Raw genomic sequence first — 21,124 nt, forward strand, 5'->3', positions numbered from 1 at the left:
ACAGCGAGAAGTCTGAATTACAGAGAAGTCAAACATGAGTTCAGGAACAGTGTGTTGACGTGGAAAGAGCACAGGACTAAGCCATGACCATGATTTTGATTCTACATTGCTATGTGGCTTTGGGCAAATTCCTTAAAATTTCTGAGATGTAGTTAATACTAAAGTATGTGTATTCTGAGAGGGTTGGATTAGATAGTCTCCACTGGTTCTTCTAATAATTACATTTATGGTTTTATCACTATTCTGCACCTGTATCCATTTACTCAACAAGCGTTTAGGGACTCCAAGTGTAAGACTAAACCAGACACTGTGCTGGGTAGTAGAGACTTAAGAATGAGTAAAATAGGGTCTCTGTCTTAAAGGACTCTCAACCCTGTAGGAGAGACAGACATGGATAAAACCACGGCCAGACAGCCATGCGAGAGTTAGATCAGTGGTGTGTGGCAGGAGCAAAGAGAATACACAAGAGGAAAAGCACTTGCTTGCCTGCATGGCTAAAACTAGAAAGATGGACTAGAGGGGAGAGTACACCGGTCAGAGGGAGCCCTTTGTGCCAAGACACAACGGTTTCAGAGAGCTTGACTGGTGCAGGAGAAGAGGAGGATTTCAGCTTGCTTGGAGGACAGGGCGTGTGTGCAGAGATGGCAGGTAGAAGAGGTTGGCAAGCTAGGCAGGCCCACGTGGTGGAGAGCTGTGAGTACCATGTTGATAATTTGGTTTCAGTGACACACAAGGTTTTAGGTAAGAGAAGGATATGATTAGGTTTTGTTTTAAAAAGATCACTCCAAGTGTGGAAACAAGAGAGGTCCCTCATGAGGCTGTTGGCAAGCGGCGGCAGGCACAGAAAAGCAAGGGCAGTGAGTGAGTGATGACCCCAGATAGAGTCCAGGTAACGAAGGAGTGAGTCAGTAGGACTTGATGATGGACTGTCCATGGGGCAAGGGGATGGCAGAAAGAGAAGCCACCCTGGTTCCTGGCTCGGGCAGCTCAGAAGATTGAAGCATATTAATGGGAAACACGGGAGAGAGAGCAAATTAGAGGGTAGAAAGTGAGGAATCTGATGTTTCATTTGCTGAATTTGAGGTATTGTAGGGACTTAAATGGAGATATCTAATGAGCAATTGGAAATCTGTGTCTGGAGCTCCGGAAGGAGTCTCAGCTGAGGTTCACACATGGGGGTTATTGACACCTCGGAAGGTTGAAGCTGAGGTGGGGGATGAGTTCACTTGGAGAACGTGAAGAGTCAGAAGAGAAAAAGTTGAGCATAGGACACAAACACAGAAGGAGTAAGGAGAGGAAAAAAGAGATGGCAAAGTAGAAGGAACTGAGAAAAAGGTGGGACCTAGGTGTCATCATGGCCTGTGGACGGAAAGGTCAACACAGTCACAGGCACAGACAAGCCAGGTAAGGGAAGGAGGAACTGGCTGAATCTGTTCAGTAGGAGGCCAGGGCAGCTCTGCAAGCAGGTTTTCAGAGCAGCTAAGGGGTGCAAGCCAGCTAGCGGGCAGCTGACTTCCCAAACTGTCCACCTACTTAGGTTGTGATGGGCTGCCTTCTGTTTGAGTCCCCAGCTTTGCTTTTTGCTTGTTGTGTGAGGACACCCCACTGACCTCTATAATATGCTTGATGCCATGCTGTCCTGGACTTAACCTGCTGCCAAGCACCCAATGGACAGTGCGTTCACTGAAGGTCTGGTGCTCTCTGGGATCCAGGCCTGCCCGCCTCAGGCTGGACTCCACTCAGCAGCCCTGAGCCACACCAAGCCCTGTCTGCCTGTAAATATGACAGCTCTGCTTAGAATTCCAAAGGTCCTGATCCTTGTGAGGCCACGGATTCCTTGGTAGATTTTCTATTTCAGAAAGACTTCATGTCACTATTTGGACTTTCAGGTGACAAGAAAAAATCACCCTTCTTCAGTCATCATTGTCTCGTATTGTCTCTTGTAGTGCATCCAAGGATGTCATTTTTGGACCTCTGCAGATCAGGAAAACTGTACTTTAAAGTGTGTAAGTATTAATTATGTTTCTGTTTTGATACTACTGTTTCCCTTAAGAGAAACGTTCTCCAAGAGGATTCCCATTTCAGCTTCCATTGGCTTTCGATTAGTTTGCTTGACTCTAAAGCAAAAGTATGAGTAATACATAGTAATAGAAAAAATGAGATCAACATTATTAATGCAACTGGAGATGGAGGGAAGTTAATGCAAACCATGGAACCCGGAGATGACCAGTTGCTCCAAATTATAAAGGCCTTTCAGTAGAATGTTAGGTATTTGTTCAATTTCCTAGCCCTGCACTTCTCAAATTTTAATATGCAAATATCAGGGATCTTGCTAAAAATGCAGACTCTGATTCAGTAGGTTTTGGGCAGGACCTGAAATTTTGCACTTGTAACAAGCTCCCAGGTGATGCAATGCTTGTTGTTTCCAGACCACACTTTGGATAACAGGGTCCTAGGTCATGTTCAGTTTCTCTTCAGGGAACATGGTAGCAATCTCATCCAGAGGGCACAAACACCTGGGTTTACTCCACTTTGTATAGGAAATACATCCCCAGTACTTTATTTTTCATTTATCCTGGCTTTGCCAATTAGTGTGTGACTTTGTTAAGGTACTTCACCCTTGGTACTTTGCTTTCCTTATGGATAAATGAGGATAATAATCGAATCTCCCTGCTAGGGATAGTGCCTGTTACACTATAATTACTCCAATCTCATGGCTAAGAATTCTGTAATTTAAAAATGGGTCGCGGACTTGCCTGGTGGTGCAGTGGTTAAGCATCTGCCTGCCAATGCAGGGGACATGGGTTCGAGCCCTGGTCCAGGAAGATACCACATACCGTGAAGCTACTAAGCCCGTGCGCCAAAACTACTGAGCCTGCGCTCTAGAGCCCGCAAGCCACAACTACTGAGCCCACATACCACAACTACTGAAGCCTGTGTGCCTAGAACCTGTGCTGCGCAATAAGAGAAGCCACTGCAATGAGAAGCCCGCACACCACAACAAAGAGCAGCCCTCGCTCGCCGCAACTAGAGAAAAGCCCACACACAGCAATGAAGACCCAATGCAGCCAAAAATAAATAAATAAATATATTAAAAAAAAGAAAAAATGGGTCGCTTTGTTCAGGTTGTTCAAGTCAGAGATTAAATCAGTTAGGATCATGATAACTTTAGGTAATATCATTTTCTATTAATGACTCAAATTATAGCATTGAGATTTAAATCCGTCATTAACATCTCCTTATGTACAGTCCTTATAGCTTTTCTTATATAGTGTGTCTTCACAGATCTCCGCATGGGAGCCACTTAATGCCTACTCTCATGCTTGTGACTGTGTGCTTCATAGAATGGAATTTACCAAAAGATGGAGCAGATGCTGTCTGCACTTGGGAATTATTACACACTCTAAAAACACTTTTCCTTCTCCTTGGTAGCACTTTGTCCAAATGTCAATTTAAATCATTATTTGTCTAGTTATGTGTTTAGTATCTTTTGCCGACATGTAAGCCCATCAAGGCAGGCAGGATCCTCTCTGTCTTGTTCACACTGTGTCCCTTGCGCTGAACACAGTGAGGGGCTCGTAGCAGGTGCTCAGATCGCACTTGCTGAGTGAGTGAATGGGAAGTACCATTTGTTGCCAGTAACAGTCCAGGAAGCAGAGTGGACGCTGAAGCAGCCTGTCTGGGCAGAGGAACCCGCCGGCCTTTCCTAGCCAGAGCTGTTGGTGGTTTTCATTTCAGGTTCTGTCTCCCCGGGCACCTGCCAACACCCCTTCATTCTCTAACCTGGTCCATGACAGATTACCTCTTAACTGACTGGGATTTTTTAGTAGACATCATGCAACCCTGTTTCTCCAACGATGCAAACAGCATAATTTTTATAGCTGTTTGTACAGCAGCCTTCCTGGATGGAAGGCCCATCTATGGGCTCCCTTGCTTCTGATATATTTTTATTGATTATTTTGTCAGTGGTGGAGCAAGAAATTAATTTGGAAGAAATGCCTAGCTAAGTGTCATTAAAATTATTTACAACTTTAGAGCTTTTCAATAATTTTACTTTCCTTTTCTTTCTATGCAGAATGATACCTATGCTGCTGTTTGTGAGGTGAGTGTCAGTCGCTTACAGAAAACATGTCATTAAACCCTATGTCTTTCTCTCTTGTCTTTAAGAAGCTGTTAAAATAAGAATGAAGAAAAGTGAGTCATTCTTAATGCACAGAAATGTTCTTCCTGGGAGTGCTCTACTCTGGCTATAAAAATGACTGTATAATTCCATTTTGACATAAATATTTGCTGTGCTTTATGTATCTATGTGCATACATAAAATGCATATATGAATGTACATAGATGTGTGTACGCACACACACATTCACGTATATACATGTCTATTGCTCTAATCTGGTTTGAAAGGTTCTGATTCTTGAAGCCTGGGTGAGAGAGGGCGGCAGGAAGAGAGGAAAAGGCACTTGGAGGACTACCCTCATCTCTGCTGATTTCATTTCTTCCCCATAAAGCCTATGCGCTATCATTAATACAGTGCATTAGAAGAGATCCCTTTACACAGGGAGATCAGCTCAGTGCTTTGTGACAAAGGGATAGGGAGGGTGGGAGGGAGACGCAAGAGGGAAGAGATATGGGAACATATGTATATGTATAGCTGATTCACTTTGTTATAAAGCAGAAACTAACACACCATTGTAAAGCAATTACACTCCAATAAAGATGTTAAAAAAAAAAAGGAGAGATCCCTTTAGTTACAATTTTCTTCCTTATTCAGTGAACTCTTTCAACAACAATTTGAAACACAGCTTTTTAAATTTTTAATTTTAACTAATTAATTTACTTCTTGCTATGACAATAAGGGACCTTGTGCAGACTCTGGTGCCCAGGTCTCTTCTTATCAACGCCTCCCCGCCATCCCTGCCCCCAGTCTCCCTCACCCTAGGAGCTCCCTCTCCTGCTCTTGACTTTCTTCTTCCTTCAGAAAGACCTTGGGATTTTGATCTTTTCCTACTCAATCTCCTTCAACTAAACTTTCCTGTCCTGGATTCAATACCCTTCAGAATTCATTTTAGTTTATTTGACAATAAGTATTTATGATGAAACGGCATTATTTCTCACTTTAACATCTATGCTGTATTCTATTTAAAATGTCCTTGAAACCAGAGAACAGAACTATCCTATCTTGCCTGAGGAAGAAACAAAGATTGTCATTCATTAGTAAAATAGAAAAATTTCCTTTGAGTGGAAAATAAAGTAAAAACAAAAAAGTAAATTGGAATATCTTCTCAATAGTCTGCGGCAACCCTGTTCCTGAGTGATTTTTCCTTGGGAGTGGATGGTGATTGAGTTGGGTAAGAAGAGATAAAACAGAGAAGAAAATTTGCTCCGTATGTAAATAGATAATGAATGTTCTTTCCTGATTGAGATTAAAAAAAAAAAAAGACTGCCTGAGAACTCTCTTATGTGACCACAATAAAAGCAGCCAAAAAAACAGTCCCTGGAGGATTGTGTTTAGAAGCCAGAGAGAGTTAAAGTGTCTCAAGCATTGAAGCAGCCCAGGACTGGGTTTCCAGTGTGGTAGTTCCCTGTTCATCAGTATGCTGTCCAGTTGTCTGTGCTTATGTAATGTACATCTTTTCTCTCTATTGTAATATATAATTATTCTATTCTTTTCTATTATATTTTGCTATTTTATATGTTAAATAATGTAGAACTGAACAGTAATACATGCTCAATATAGGTGGAGGTAGAGATAAACATAGAGATATTTAACTAATTAATTAATTAATTTGGTTGCACCGGGTCTTAGTTGCAACATGTGGGATCTAGTTCTCTGACCAGGGATCGAACGCGGTCCTCCTGCATTGGGAGCACATAGTCTTAGCCACTGGACCACCAGGGAAGTCCCGAGAGAGATATTTTAAACTCAGCTGCTCACACCTTTAGGAAATCAAACTCCTCAACCATCAAAGCTTCAACCTAGGAAGCTTGGAATCTGCCCACATGTTCCTTGGAGGGAATAGTTTTACAACTGGTAGCTTAGCAAAGTATAACTTGGAAAATGATGTTAGCAAGTAAGGTGGCTTATCCCTGAAGAACACAAATTAGATTATCCTAATCTAAAAGGTTCTAAAAACCTTTTTGTGGCTTCTCATTGCCATTTGAGAAAAAATACAGACTGCCAGTGTTTGCTGACGCCCCTGCCTCATCTTGCCCCCTCTTCCTTGTGCTCTGTACTGGCCACACTGGCCTTTCCCTCTTCTCTGAGTATATGTGGCACATGCCTGCCTCAGGGTGTTTGCCCTTGCCGAGACTTTTGCAAGGCCAGCTCCTTCTAATCACTCAGGTCTTGCCTTGGGGGTCACCTCTGCATGGTTCTTCCTGAGTCCCCTCACTAAAGTTAGTCCCCTTCCTGTCTGGTCATGCCGTCTGCCTTTGACTTGTTTTATTTTCCTCATAGCACTTTTCATATCTGAGCATATTTTATCTTTTAAGTTTGTTACTCAATTATTGTCTCTTCCCTTCTAAGAGAATGTAAATTCCATGAAGTCAGGGAGCTTGCCTGTCTTATTCATTGCCATACCCTTAAAACCTAAAACAGTGCTTGGCATATAAAAGGTATCAATAAATATTTTTTGATGAGTGAATGAATGATTTTTTAGGAGATGAAGCCACAATTGGTGTAGAGACTCTGCAGTAGAGGCATCCCAGGAGAATGGTGGGGCATGTCCTCCTTGTGCTGCAGGAATAAGAAAAGGCACCGACAGCAGGTGTGCCAGTCTGGGAAACACAAGCATGGAGCCAGAGGGATGATGATAAAAATGGTCTTACTGCTGTGAGAACAGAGACAGCAAACTGATGCAGCCCCTGGGAAGTATGAACTTGGCTTCTGCAGTGGGAATGGCAGCTCAGTAGCCTGGAATATGCTGTATAAACGCCCCATCCAGGGGCTGTGAGCTCAGATTCTGTGAATTTCTTAAATCCGAATTCCTTTAGATTCTCTCCAGGCAACTTGAGCTTGAGAAACAGTGGATAATTTCATTTGAAGTCTAATGTTAGATTAGAGAGAGAGAGAGGAAGGCACAGAGAGAGAGAGAGAGAGAGAGAAAGAGAGAGAGACAGAGAGAGACAGAGAGAGAGAAGGAAATCCTAATCAACAGCTTTTGCCTCCACTTGAGAAAACATTTAAACTCCTTGGAGTACAAACTTCTAGTTATAAGATTAACAGGTTCTAGGGATCTAATGTACAGCACGGTGATTATAGCTAATAACACTGTGTTATGTACTTGAATGCTGCTAAAGAGCTGATCTTATCACAAAAAAGACATGGTAATTATATGATGGGATGAAGGTGTTAGCTAATGCTTTGGTGGTAATCATTTATCTCAAAAAAGCTGGAAAAAAATACGAGCTTCACCAAAGTAAACAAAATGAAAAATTTAAACTCTTAGGTCAGGACTAGCTACATTTCCAAATAAACATTATTCCATCTCCTTTCTTCTTCCTCAGTTTTCTTTCTTGAAAAGAAAATCCTATGTTAATGATAATTTTGCTCCCAATTGGTATATTTATTCTCTGCAGTTAATGAATGTGTTGAATGTATTTTACTGAAACCTGCAAAGAAGATGTGAAAAGTATACTAAACCCTTAAGTTAAATAACCCTGAGCCCAAACTGAAGTATTTAAATTAATCCTTAACTAAGCAAAACTAGGCTTATCAGGCTCCACTTCCTCTGAGTGCACAGATCAAACGTGGGACAGCTAAGTATTTGCAAATTACAGCCCTTCTCTACCTGGATGTTCAGAGTAAATGCATTGTGTCATGGTTTCCACTATTATCATGAGAAACAACAGCATGTTGTCCTAGGTATTGTAAACTGAGTGAGAGCAGGAAGATTGATCATGATTGTGTTGTAGTTTTACGATGTGTGCCTTTTCTCCAAGTTCCCCCCCCCCATTAACTATTGTTAATGCACCTGCTAAAAGTTGCAGGAAATTTATCTCTCAGTCACCAAAATGTTTTCTATGTTTTCTGTTAATGAGATAAACATGTTAATCATCATTAGGTTTTTGTAGACCTTAAAATTTAACGTTGGCATTAAGACAACCATTGAAACGTTTAGTTACTATAAAGTTTATAGTCCATTTTTAATCTTTCAAGGAAGACATGGATATATAAAATAAATAGGCATAACTTTAGGCTAGAGCTTTAGGTTATTAACTCACTAAACCTTTGATGGCAAACATCTAATTGCATTGTTGAGCTCAGTATTTTGTCACATTGTGGGGTGTCACCCATTAGAGGGTCATGAAATCAATTTACTGAATAAACAATCACAATAAAATGACATAGAATAGAACATATAAGATTGCATCACAGGTCAGGATTCCTTTTTGGGATGAAAATATTCTAAAATTAGATTGTAGTGATGATTGTACAAATCTTTGAATATACTAAAAACCACTGAACTATGTGCTTTAAATGGGCGAATTTTATGGTTATGTAAAATATATTTCAATAAAACTGTTAAAACAGGGAAAAAAATACCATTTCAAGAATCTTTTTTTTCCCAACATGTATGTGTGTACTAAGTTGTTTTGTTAAATGTATTTTGGAATTTGGGACACGGTCAAAAAAGATTGAGAAGTGTTGTTCTAATCCCACTAGCAAATGGGAACTTAATACTTATTACAGCTGAAATACTTGATATACATGTATGCTTATATATCAGGCATTCATATTTCAAAATTTACTTGAAGCTTATCAGAAAAGCAGTACAAAGGCTGTGCTGACTGGCATGCTACCTGTCTTCCATAGCGAGAATCCTGTGAGGTCGGCTGCAGCAGCGGGGAAGGTGCATATGAAGAGGAAGTGCTAGGTAAGCAGACGCAACCAACTGTTATTGAAAATAATTTACACTACTCCAGGGACCTGTGCTAATGTAGGGGTAATGAGCCACCTCTTAAAATATCTAGACTTCTATGTCTCAGTATGATCTATATATATATATATTATTGAATATATGTATTATTGAATATATATATTTTTCAATAACTTCAAATGTGGAAGCCATTTTGACAGAGACTCAGCAAAACTCTTCTTTCAGAGCAAAATAGAGGAAACAGCACATGACATGTTTAGAACTTGAGATTTCGCCCGCAGTTCAGTGGATGCAATTACTTCTGTCTTAACGAGAAAGACCAATGTGAATCCTGAGCAACTTGATGTCAGGAAATGCCACTGTTTTAATGAACTGAAAGTGTAGAAGTATTTTATTTAATGCACATTTCATTACTCAGCTAACAGTTATTCACTCAAGTACCTACTATAGTTATGGCTCCCTACAAGACATTGGGAAATTTGCACAATGTATGGAAGTTATCCTTCTCAGTGTTAAATTTTGAGTAAGTAGGGAACTTGGGTTTCCAGCTCCCTCTGACTTATTTCAGAGCAGGTTGGGTGTCTCTAAGTGACTTTGCCCAAGTGTGTTAATTCTCTAGTGGTTTCTGAAGGACCAACGCTTTGATAAATTATAGCCTATATGTTAGCAGTTAACTTTTCCAGAATTCCCCAGTGTTTCCTCCCACTGGGAGATAGACAGCTCCTTCCAGAACAAGAGATGATTGGTTCTTCCATAAGTTGTAGTCCTTGTTTCAGTGGCTTGCTCCTTGCTCTCAGTGGCTGATGGAAATTGGAAGGTGGATCTTGCCTTCCTATCCTGATTTGCTTCTGCCCTTTAATGTCCCACAAAAGACCCTCCTTGACATTTCTGTGGAGGGGTAGTGGTATTACATTTTTTACCTTCTGTGTAGTGGGAGTTAGTTGTGGATAAAATTTATATTCTGTGGTTTCCAAACTGTGCACTGAGGTTCCCCAGGGCATCACATCTACCTCCCAGGGAGGTGTGGGGGCATTTTAAACATTGAGGGAAACACAAGGGTAGTCGATGTCTGTTGGACATCACAGGAACTACTAGCCAGAGGTAAGTGATGGTATAAACAATGGATTGCACTACATTCTTTTCTATGCTATCATATCTTTACAATCCTGCGTTTTTGGTGTTGCTGTGTTAAAAAGCAAATACCATGAGGAATACAACGAGGAACAGGAAATAAGGATGGAGGTGTCCAGTCTGATTAGAATATTTGAGAAGTTGTGCAGTGCCCAGTAGGCACACAGATCCAAGTAGTATGCAATTATTTTTATTTAGGAATGAAATAAATATATTATTTTGTCTTTCAATTTATGTGTTTTTTCCCCAATCATCTACTAAGTTGATAGGACACGCATACTCAAGTTATAATACTTAATAAATGGAACTGTTTAGGTGATTCTTTTGTTCTAGTGGGTCATGAAAAAATTACTAACATATATATACTTGCGGTATGTGGGCCTCTCACTGCTGTGGCCTCTCCCGTTGCGGAGCACAGGCTCCGGACGCGCAGGCTCACCGGCCATGGCTCACGGGTCCAGCCGCTCCGCGGCATGTGGGATCTTCCCGGACCGGGGCATGAACCCGTGTCCCCAGCATCGGCAGGAGGACTCTCAACCACTGCGCCACCAGGGAAGCCCAAAAATTACTAATATATTAAAGATGCCAGAACTGAGAGAGTTTGGGAAACTTTGATTTATATCCTTTTCTCATATTCTAAAATTATACTACCAACTTAATTATACAATTCTGTTAGAGTACAAGTGTAATCAGTGCTTTATTTTATATTTTTCATTTGGCTATCAATGTCTATGTACCACTAACTGAGATGTACTAAGTTTACATATATGGCATTTGTGCTTACAGACCTTACGTTTAGTTTGTTCTGATGAGTCTTTTCACCCATGTACTTAAGACCCTGTTTGTCTTTAACACATCTGGTACTGGTCCATTTATCTGAGGATCTGCTACATTATTTTATTTTAGATACCCTCCATCCTCCCCTTTTCCTCATGGTAGGGATGATAACAGCTAATAATATATTGAAATAAAAATAGCTATTAGTTATTAGGCATTTATAAGTCAGGCACAGTTCTAAGTAATTTATAGGTTTTAGCTCTTTTTGTCCTCAGAGGTATAAACACTATTATCCTCCTCATTTTACAGATGAGAAAAATAAGGCACGAATGTAAATACTTACTTGGCGCTGCATAGCCAGAGAAGGATGTAACTTGAATTTTAACCCAGTTATCTCATTCCAGAGCCTATTCTTAGCCACTCTGCTATATATTGAAAGTAGTATATAGCTCAGTTTAGCTTCTCTTCCTTTTTTTTAAATTTTATTTTTATAAATTTATTCATTTATTTATCTATTTTTGGCTGCATTGGGTGTTGCTGCGTGTGGGCTTTCTTTAGTTGCGGCGAGCGGGGGCTACTCTTCGTTGCGGTGCACAGGTTTCTCATTGTGGTGGCTTCTCTTGTTGCAGAGTACGGACTCCAGGTGCACAGGCTTCAGTAGCTGTGGCACGCGGGCTCAGTAGTTGTGGCTCACGGGCTCTAGAGCACAGGCTCAGTAGTTGTGGTGCAAGGGCTTAGTTGCTCTGCAGCATGTGGGATCTTCCTGGACCAGGGCTCAAACCCATGTCCCCTGTATTGGCAGGCGGATTCTTAACCACCGTGCCACCAGGGAAGTCCCTAGCTTCCTCTTTCTCATTTGGTTCACTCTTGTCTTGATATTTTAGAATAAACCTACCTTATCTCTATTTTTCCATATGCATCACCATGGCTTTGAAACATATGTCTGTATTTAGCTATGAAATTTCCATTTACTTGTACTTATATAACTCTGGCCCCTTCTGCCCAGTTCTTAACTTACATCTTTTCTGATGTCTCCTGGTTCTTCTTCCTTGCTCTGCTGACCACTCCATCACTGGACTCCTCTTCAAGGTGTCCCACAGCTATTCCAATCCCTGCTGTTAAGCATCTCACACTATATAAAAAGGGAAAAATGGAACTGTGCTTTGCCTGTATAGTTATAGTATCCAAAAATGAACCCTAAATGGAAGAATAAGCAGAGAAGGGTTGTGTGAAGCCACTCTGTGGGCTAAACTCTCAGATGACAGTGGCTTTATTTATTCTGGGTCACAGAGTATTTTTGTAGTATGGACTTTAATTAGTTCAGATTCAGTATCTATAGTGATTAGAATTGTGTCAACATTTCCTTTAACTGGAAAGAGGTCATGGGAGTTTGTATTTAATCATTTTAAGCTCCTTAAAAAAATTTACCATCTTTTCTGAACCAGAGTAGTGATTCTTTTTCTATAAAAGAAAACTTATCCTCTAAGTTCAGGCAAAGATGCCTGCTTTGGCCACTTCTATGTAGTACTGGATATCCTAGCCAGAGCAATCAGGCAAGAAAAAGGCATCCAGATTTGATGGATCCAATAAAAGCCATCGAAATTTGAAAGGAGGAAGTAAAACTTCTCTTTGTTTGCAGATATTATGATCTTATATGCAGAAAACCCTAAAGATACCACAAAATACCATGTTAGAACTAATAAACAAATTTGGCAAAATAGCAGGATACAAAATTAACACTTGAAAATCAATTGCATTTCTATACACTAATAATGAACCATCTGAAAAGGAAATTAAGAAAACAATTTCATTTACAATAGCATCAAAAAGAATAAAAACACTTAGAAATTAACTTAACCAAGGAGGTGAATGACTTGTAAAGTGAAAACTACAAAACATTTCTGAAACAAATTAAAGAAGACAAATAAATGGAAAGACAACCTTATTCATTGGTTGAAAGACCTGGTATATTGTCAAGATGTCAATATTACCAAAACAATCTACAGATTTAATGCAATCTGTATCAGAATTCCAAAGATGTTTTTGCAGATCTTTTGCATGAGATGGAAAGACCCATCCTACAATTTATATGGAATCTCAAAGCACCCCAAATGCTGAAAAGAAGAACAAAGCTGGAGGATTCATACTTCCTGATTTCAAACTTACTACAAACCTACAGTAATCAAAATACTGTGGTACTGGCATAAAGACAGACATATAGATCAGTGGACTAGAATAGAGAGTTCAGAAATAAATCCTTATATATATGGTTAAATGATTTTTGACAAGGGTGCCAATGATTTTTGACAAGGGAGAAGGCAGTCTTTTCAGCAAATAGTCCTGAGAAAACTGAATATCAACATACAAAAGAATTAAGTTGGATCCTTATAAAACATCATATACAAAAATTAACTCAAAATGGGGACTTCCCTGGTGGCGCTGTGGTTAAGAATCCACCTGCCGATGCAGGGGACACGGGTTCAAGCCCTGGTCCAGGAAGATCCCACATGCTGCAGAGCAACCAAGCCCATGCACCACAACTACTGAGCCTGTGCTCTAGAGCCCCCGAGCCACAACTACTGAGCCCGCGTGCCACAACTACTGAAACCCGTGTGCCTAGAGCCTGTGCTCCACAACAAGAGAAGCCACCGCAATGAGAAGCCCACACACCACAACGAAGAGTAGCCCCTGCTCGCCACAACTAAAGAAAGCCCATGTGCATCAACAAAGACCCAATGCAGCCCCCCAAAATAAATAAATAACTCAAAATGGATCCATGATTTAAATGTAAGACCTGACACTATAAAAATCTTAGAAGAAAACATAGGGCAAAAGCTTCACAACATTGGATTTGGCAATGATTATTTGGATATGACACGAAAGGCACAGGTAACAAAAGAAAAAATTGACAAATTGAACTTCATGAAAATTAAAAAAATTTAAGCGCACTATCAACAGAGTAAAAAAAGCAACCAATAGAATAGGAGAAGGTATTTGCAAATCACATATCTGATAAGAGATTAATATCAAGAATATATAGAAAACTCCTAAAACTCAACAACAAAACCCCCAAACAATCCAATTAAAAAATGGGCAAAGGACTTAGACATTTCTACAAAGAAGATATACAAATGGCCAAAAAGCACATGAAAAGATGCTCAACATTACTAATCATTAGAGAAATGCAAGTCAAACCTACAATGAAATACCACTTTAAGGAAAAAAAAAAAGCAAAAAATCCCAGAAAAGTATAAGTGTTGACGAGGATGTGGAGAAATTGGAATGCTGTGCACTGTTGATGGGGATGTAAAATGGTGTAACTCCTGTGGAAAAAACCAAAAAATTAAAGACAGAATTACTGCATGATCTGGCAATTCCACTTTGGGGGTATATACTCAAAAGAATTGAAAGCAGGGTCTCAAAAAGATATTTATACACCCCTATTATACTCAAATATTGAATTCACAATAGCTAAAACATGGAAGCAGCCCAAATGTCCACTGACAGATGAATGGATTAGCAAAATGCAATATACACATACAATGGGATATTATTCAGACTTAAAAAGGAAGGAAATTCTGACATATGCCACAGCAGGAATAAATTTTGAGGACATTATGCTAAGTGAAACAAGCCAGTCACAATAAGACAAATACTGTTTGATTCCACTTACATGAGGTATTTAGAGTACTTAAAATTATAGAGACAGAAAGTAGAATGGTGGTTGCCTAGGGAAGGGGGAGGGAGAGGGGGAATGGGGAGTTATTATTTAATGGTTAGTTTCAGTTTTGCAAGATGAAAAGAGTTCTGGAGATGGATGGTCGTGATGGTTGTACGAGAATACAAATGTACTTAATACCACAGAACTGTACACTTAAAAATGGTTAAGATAGTAAATTTTATGCCATGTGTATTTTACCACAATAAAAAATTCTGGGGAAAAAGCAAGCTAATGCATTAAATTAGTCACAATTTTGGAAAATAGAAAAAGTAAAGTAAAATAATTTCATCCCAGTGGTACATACCATTCAGAATTCTAACCCCTCACACAGGACCTGGGAAGTAGCACCAATAACTGTGTGTACCAATTGTAATGTTGCTACTGTTTAAAAGTCATGAAATATTTCACAATAAAAAACAGCAGAATATAGAATCCTTTGGAGTACAGACAACTACTTGCATGTATAAAAATAATGTGTTGACAAAATGGGCAACAACTGTAGACATATAGTGTAAAATTAAAATATATCTTGAGATACATGTCCTAGGGTAGTGGATGGTTGCCCACCAGACACACCCTTGGTACCCACCCTTCTAGCCTATATAGAAGTGGTATCACAAGAGAAAACTGGACAGTCTCAGAACACTCCATGTTGTTTGCTTGTAAAAAATCTATCGTCAAAGATAAGTGCGTTCGGGGCTTCCCTGGTGGCGCAGTGGTTGAGAGTCCGCCTGCCGATGCAGGGGACACGGGTTCGTGCCCCAGTCCGGGAAGATCCCACATGCCACGGAGTGGCCGGGCCCGTGAGCCATGGCCGCTGAGCCTGCACGTCCGGAGCCTGTGTTCCGCAACGGGAGAGGCCACAACAGTGAGAGGCCTGCGTACCGCCAAAAAAAAAAAAAAAAGATAAGTGCGTTCTACAGGAGAAAAAAGCTGCCAGACAGACTGGCTGATTTAAAAAAATAAATCACTTGAATATGTGCATCAGTTATTGTTCAGGTGAATAATTGTGGCAAGAGGGTGCTAAGGGCACTAGATGAAGCAGGGACACTCTCTCCTGCTTTGACAGACAGGGGACATGGTGAATGAAATCTTGTTTTCTCCCCAGAAAATACAGACCTCCCCACTGCACCATTTGCTTCTTCCATTGGAAGCCACAGTGTGACATTACGATGGAAATCGGCCAACATCTCTGGAGTAAAATACATCATTCAGTGGAAATATGCACAACTGCCTGGAAGCTGGACTTACACTGAGGTATGAACTGCTGCCCATGTGCCTAAACGGAGACTTTTTCTTCAAATTATTAAAAGTGCCAAATTACTACATATAATTATAGGTGAAAAGACATTCTAGAGAAGATTCAAACGTAAAATGAGTGGTTGGATTAGATGAACTTTAATCTCTGCTACTTTTTATGCTAAACCTTTTATTTTTAAGGAAAATTTATTATTGGACATATATATTATTCCTTCAGCACAGCATCACATAACCAACTACTTATATCATTGGTCTTTATCTGCCCACCCCATTGAAAATGATTCCAACTAGGGTGGAGGGCAGGGAGGTCATCCAGGATGCTCCCTTTTAGGAAATCATGTTCAGAGAAAAATAGTCCAAAGACACCAAGTATATTAACATGGAAAAGTAAAGTAAAGCCTTGAGGTAAATGCCATATAATTGAATCCATAATTTTGCAGTTTTGAAGAAGGAAAGAATTTTGGTGTGAATTATGCTGACTGATGTCGGGATGGCTCAGCTCTGAGCTCCAGGCCTCCATTTCAACTGGTCTGGCAGGCCTTGGGTCACTCCATATCCAGAAGGCCATCCATCATCTACAGACGAATCTGTGCTCTTGAGTTACAATATACGGTGGCTATTCCATAAATGCTGATTTTGATCTCTTGTTGATTTAGGCTGTGTCCAAGCTCTCCTATGTGGTAGAGCCCTTGCATCCCTTCACTGAATATATTTTTCGAGTGGTTTGGATCTTCACAGCCCAGCTGCAGCTGTATTCCCCTCCAAGTCCCAGTTATAGGACTCATCCTTATGGAGGTATGGCATGCACACGTTGCTTAAGAAATCAGGGATTATTCCAAAGCTTTGGTTAGTTCATTTTATTTTAAACAATGAAATAAATGTATTCCTTCATTAATAGACCCATCCAACAATGGAGTACCTAGCTAGGTGCCAAATAGTGTTCTAGGTGCTCACCGTACTTCTGTGATCAAAACAAAAATACCCATTCTGGTGGAAAAGAATACTCTAAGCAGTAAACCTAATAAATAAGGAAAGTATATTGTAAGTAGGAAGATACGGGGTGCTACGGTAAGAGGAACGTTTTGAGCAGGGTCTGTTCTTTAGAAATGGGGAGTGTATTAAAGAAGGTGGTCAGAATAAGCCTCACTTAGCAGTCAGAAATTATGGAAGGTTTTGAAGAAGAGGAGTAGTTGATTTGAGTACTCCTTAAAAAGATAATTTTGGCCACTACACATGGAATGGATTGAAGGAATGAGAGAGACTGGAATGTACAGAGGTAGTGAGATCAGCTGGGAGGTTATTATAATACTTTAACATTTGATTAGAGATGATTTTTAAAAATAGTACATATATTGGGGCATTTTCTGATTTCTTCTTTCAAAGTTGTGACTTCCATACCAGGAAAAGGATTCAAGCCTAGAGCCTGTTAGGGAGGTGAATGCCTGGGGCAGACACTCAGGGAGAGTTGCCTGGTGCTCTCACCCTTAGAGTTAGCTGAGGGGACGTGGGAGGACTTATTCCAAGCCAGACGTTATATGTCCCTACCCCTCGTTCTGGAGATTCAGCTATGTGCAGAGACCCTCACTGTGAACTAGGCCTTGGCCAGAAGCATAGCTAGATAGCAGATGAAGCCGGTTGGGGCATTTTCCCTCTTCTCTGATTAGTGCTCTCTTCTTGCTTATCAGATTTTAGGGTATATGTGGCACCTCTGCTGACTGTTCTCTGACTATCCTTGGGACCTCAGGTCAGACACTGGCCTAGGGTCATATTCGAAAGGTTCCAGATCCGAGCAGAATACGTGGATCCTTCTTCATTCAAAGCAATGCCTCGTGTACTCCAATAGTGTTGGAACATTTTCCAGTGCTGGAGACATACCGTGTGGACCAAGGCTAGTCAAATCAAAATAATGAAGAAGGCAAATTTTGCTTTCCATTTCCGGGCGTTTCTCTGGATATGCAAGCCCACATACCCTCCAGGTGTTCCAGTCCTCGTACTGAGGGTCTTTTCCATGGATAGCATCGCATGCCTCAATTCTATCTCACTTTTTTTAGCCACATCAAAACTTATAAAGTTATCTGTTTCATGTTCCATCACTTCATGATTCTTTTCTTTTTTAGCTATGGGAAATATATGATTTTTAGATGGTATTACTGCCTTTTAATTGGGGCCTTTATGAAGATAATTTCTTAATCAGGTGGAATGGTTACCTTGCCTAACCTGACCAGCCTTTTCAGGGACGATTTTTGTGGGGGCGATTTGGACAATAATCACAGTTCACCATGGGACATCTACATGCTTGAAGTGGAGCAGATCATGTCTGTCTGGGCACTGACCCTGAAGAGTTAGTTTTTCTGACATCCTGATTCTGATTCACTGGGAGATGATTCCTACTTCCCTGTTCACCAGGGTGACTGAGTGCATGGAGCAGAGGAGTGATGTGATGGTATTTGTGTTTGCTAAAGCTCAGTCTGAGAGTTGGGGAGGAACTGTATCAGAGAAAGGCTGAGAGATCAATTAAAAAGCCTTTTTAAAATGCAGCCAATGCGAGGGCTGAACTGTCTCTTCTCTCCCCACTCTAAAGGGTCAGGGGTGACGCAGAGCACCTGCCAAAATTGTTCCGAGGCAGAGAGAGTACTGAAGAGCAAAGTGACATCAGTCTGTCTTTCTATGGAAAGACGAAATAAAAGGGTGTGGTTTCAGGGCGTGGGGGGTATGGAAAGCAGGTGGAGACATGGGTGGAAGATAGGCTGTTAGATCATTTGTTTTCCTTTCTGTTCTTTGTCACTTGGGTAGCTCCTAAAGTCTGTGGGTGAGCGCTTAATTAGAGAATGCATGCTCCTTTCATCCTTCACAAGGGAAGGGATGTTGCTAAGGCACAGAAAGCCTGGGTTCCAGGGGACCTTGGGAGCTGGGGGAGGAAAGTACAGTCTAGGTCAGCAGAGCTGATGCCAGCAAAAGTGAAGCAGACTGTTCTAATTCAGGCTTATCTAAATCCATATCTTTAGCTGGAACTAGTCCGGCCACAGCACTCTAGTGAGGGAACAGGCCCCAGGACTTACTTCTTTTAACTTGTGTTAATCATTGACTCCAGTTTATTACAGATTCTCTTCTCCTTCCTAACCTGGTTCCATCCCACGTTTCAACGTGTTTAGGTCTCTGGAGATTTTTGACCACTTTTTTTCTAGAACATTTATCCAATTTGCATACTTCCACATTTAATTTTATTGCATAAATTAGAACTGAGGAAAATAACATTTGAAAGAGTCCCTTAGGAAAGTAGTTAACTGGTATCATTTAGGGATCAAGAATTGCAGCTCATAGATATATTACTATCTTCTTTCTATCACTTCTGTGAATATGAACAAAAATACTTCATTTATGCTGTTTTCAAAAAAACAACATTTTTTTCCTATCCTATTTACATTTTTACATTTTTCACTGTATATTTTCTGCTCACGATGTCACCATTATCTCTTCCAGTTCCTGAAACTGCTCCTCTCATTAAAAATATTGAAAGCTCCAGTCCGGACACGGTGGAAATCAGTTGGGCTCCACCTCAATTCCCAGGTGGACCTATTTTGGGTTATAACTTAAGGCTGATTAATAAAAATCAAAAGTTAGATTCAGGGACACAGAGAACCAGTTTCCAGTTTTACTCCACTCTACCAAATACCACCTACAGGTAAGAATTAAGTGGTGCAGGAAAAATGTAACTAGCATGCAAAGGGGAAAGGTGGGGGGTGGTGGGGGAGGGATAAATTAGGAGTTTGGGATTAACATATACACACTACTATATATAAAATAGATAACCAACAAGGACCTACTGTACAGCACAGGGAACTCTATACTATGTACTAACCTATATGGGAAAAGTATCTGAAAAAGAATAGATATATGTATATGTATAACTAAGTTGCTTTGCTGTAGACCTGAATCTAACACAATATTATAAATCAACTATACTCCAATATAAAATTTAAAAATAGTAACCAGCATGGGTACAGGCATGATATTATTTAAGAAATAGGGCTAAAAAATAGTTTAAATGTATTTTGAGAAGTCGCATTGGCTTTGTGCTGTTGGTTTAAGTTACTGTGGTTTTCCTCAAGTTTTTATGCTTATTAGATTACACCATCCTGAGCAAAAACATTTGTAAGTATTTCTATTATATTCAGAGATAAATGTGGGCTAATAAATATGGGCTTATAAATATTGGCTAAAAAAAGACATTATAAGCATCATAAATATCATTGCTTCATTTAATCCAACATGAAAAAAGTAAGGAGGTAAAATTCTGTTAATGGTATTTTTGTATTAACTGTTAAGGGGATTATTTTATTATTGTTAGCTTTTCCAGCATTTACTAAGACCTCTTTAAATTAGGGCATGAATGGGGGTCATGCAGATAGCAGAGTTCAGTTTTTGACCTCTGTGACCCTGAACTATTCTATGGGGAATGCAAACAAGGATGTGATTGATGGTCATTTTAGTGCTAAGCAGTGGCACCAAGTAACTAGATACATGCATTGCCACATCGTCCTTTAAATAGAAATGTTATTGCTCCTTCTATTTTTATCTCATGTTCACACCATGCCATGTAAAATACATCTCTCCAAATCGTTTTTGGAATAGGTTTTCTGTTGCAGCAGTAAATGAAGTTGGTGAGGGGCCGGAAGCAGAATCTAGTATTACCACTTCATCCCCAGCAGGTAGAGACTGGGGATGCGCCTCCTGTTACACGGAACTGAGGGGGTGGCAAGGGTGGGTTCAGATCTTGGAGGTCCTGGGTCCTCTGGTGCTCCCCAAGACCCTACTGTTCTGCCCAAATGCACACTGTCTTCTGAATACTTGATAAGTTTTCAATTTTAAATGAGTCCCAGTATTTGACAGATAGGAGTAAGTTGTTTGATCTAAAGTTTCCACGTCGGAATTTAAAAATTAAAAAAAAATTAGGGATTAAAAAAATGGCTTCAAGCAAACCCCTGGTTTCAGTTAAAGTCACTAGTGATTATGACTCTCATTTACACACTTAGGGGATACATATATTGTTTCTGCCCTAACCTCCACCTTATATCATGTATTATCATTTAACACAGACCAGATATCTTTTTCTTCCAGTTTCCTTAAGGTTTTTAAATATATCTAAACTTAATAAGTTACATTTTACCATTCTGAATATTCAGTCTACCAAATTGGCTTCTGTTATTATTTTGCAAGTACCATTTTTTTTTTTTTTTACTTCGGCATTTTAACAATTGCCTTGAGAGATTGAATACTTTCTGCATGATGCCCACGTGAGCAAAATGATAAAAGAAAATGCTCTCTAAGAAGCACTGGAAATATTTTGGGGAAG

General features: G+C 40.0%; 1 protein-coding gene across 2 annotated transcripts in view; it reads left to right on the top strand.

Annotated features, from left to right (window-relative positions):
* ROS1 (ROS proto-oncogene 1, receptor tyrosine kinase) overlaps nt 1-21,124 on the top strand; it is a 112,535-nt gene that overhangs the window by 9,867 nt on the left and 81,544 nt on the right. For both annotated transcript variants that reach the window (XM_060030557.1, XM_060030556.1), the window contains exons 3-9: nt 1,947-2,006; nt 4,076-4,102; nt 8,819-8,879; nt 15,620-15,768; nt 16,428-16,566; nt 19,252-19,453; nt 20,404-20,480. In XM_060030557.1, the coding sequence (XP_059886540.1) occupies nt 1,947-2,006; nt 4,076-4,102; nt 8,819-8,879; nt 15,620-15,768; nt 16,428-16,566; nt 19,252-19,453; nt 20,404-20,480 (715 nt within the window). The remainder of the gene's footprint in view (nt 1-1,946; nt 2,007-4,075; nt 4,103-8,818; nt 8,880-15,619; nt 15,769-16,427; nt 16,567-19,251; nt 19,454-20,403; nt 20,481-21,124) is intronic.

Source organism: Delphinus delphis, chromosome 14, assembly GCF_949987515.2.
Source record: "Delphinus delphis chromosome 14, mDelDel1.2, whole genome shotgun sequence".
Lineage (NCBI taxonomy): Eukaryota > Metazoa > Chordata > Mammalia > Artiodactyla > Delphinidae > Delphinus > Delphinus delphis.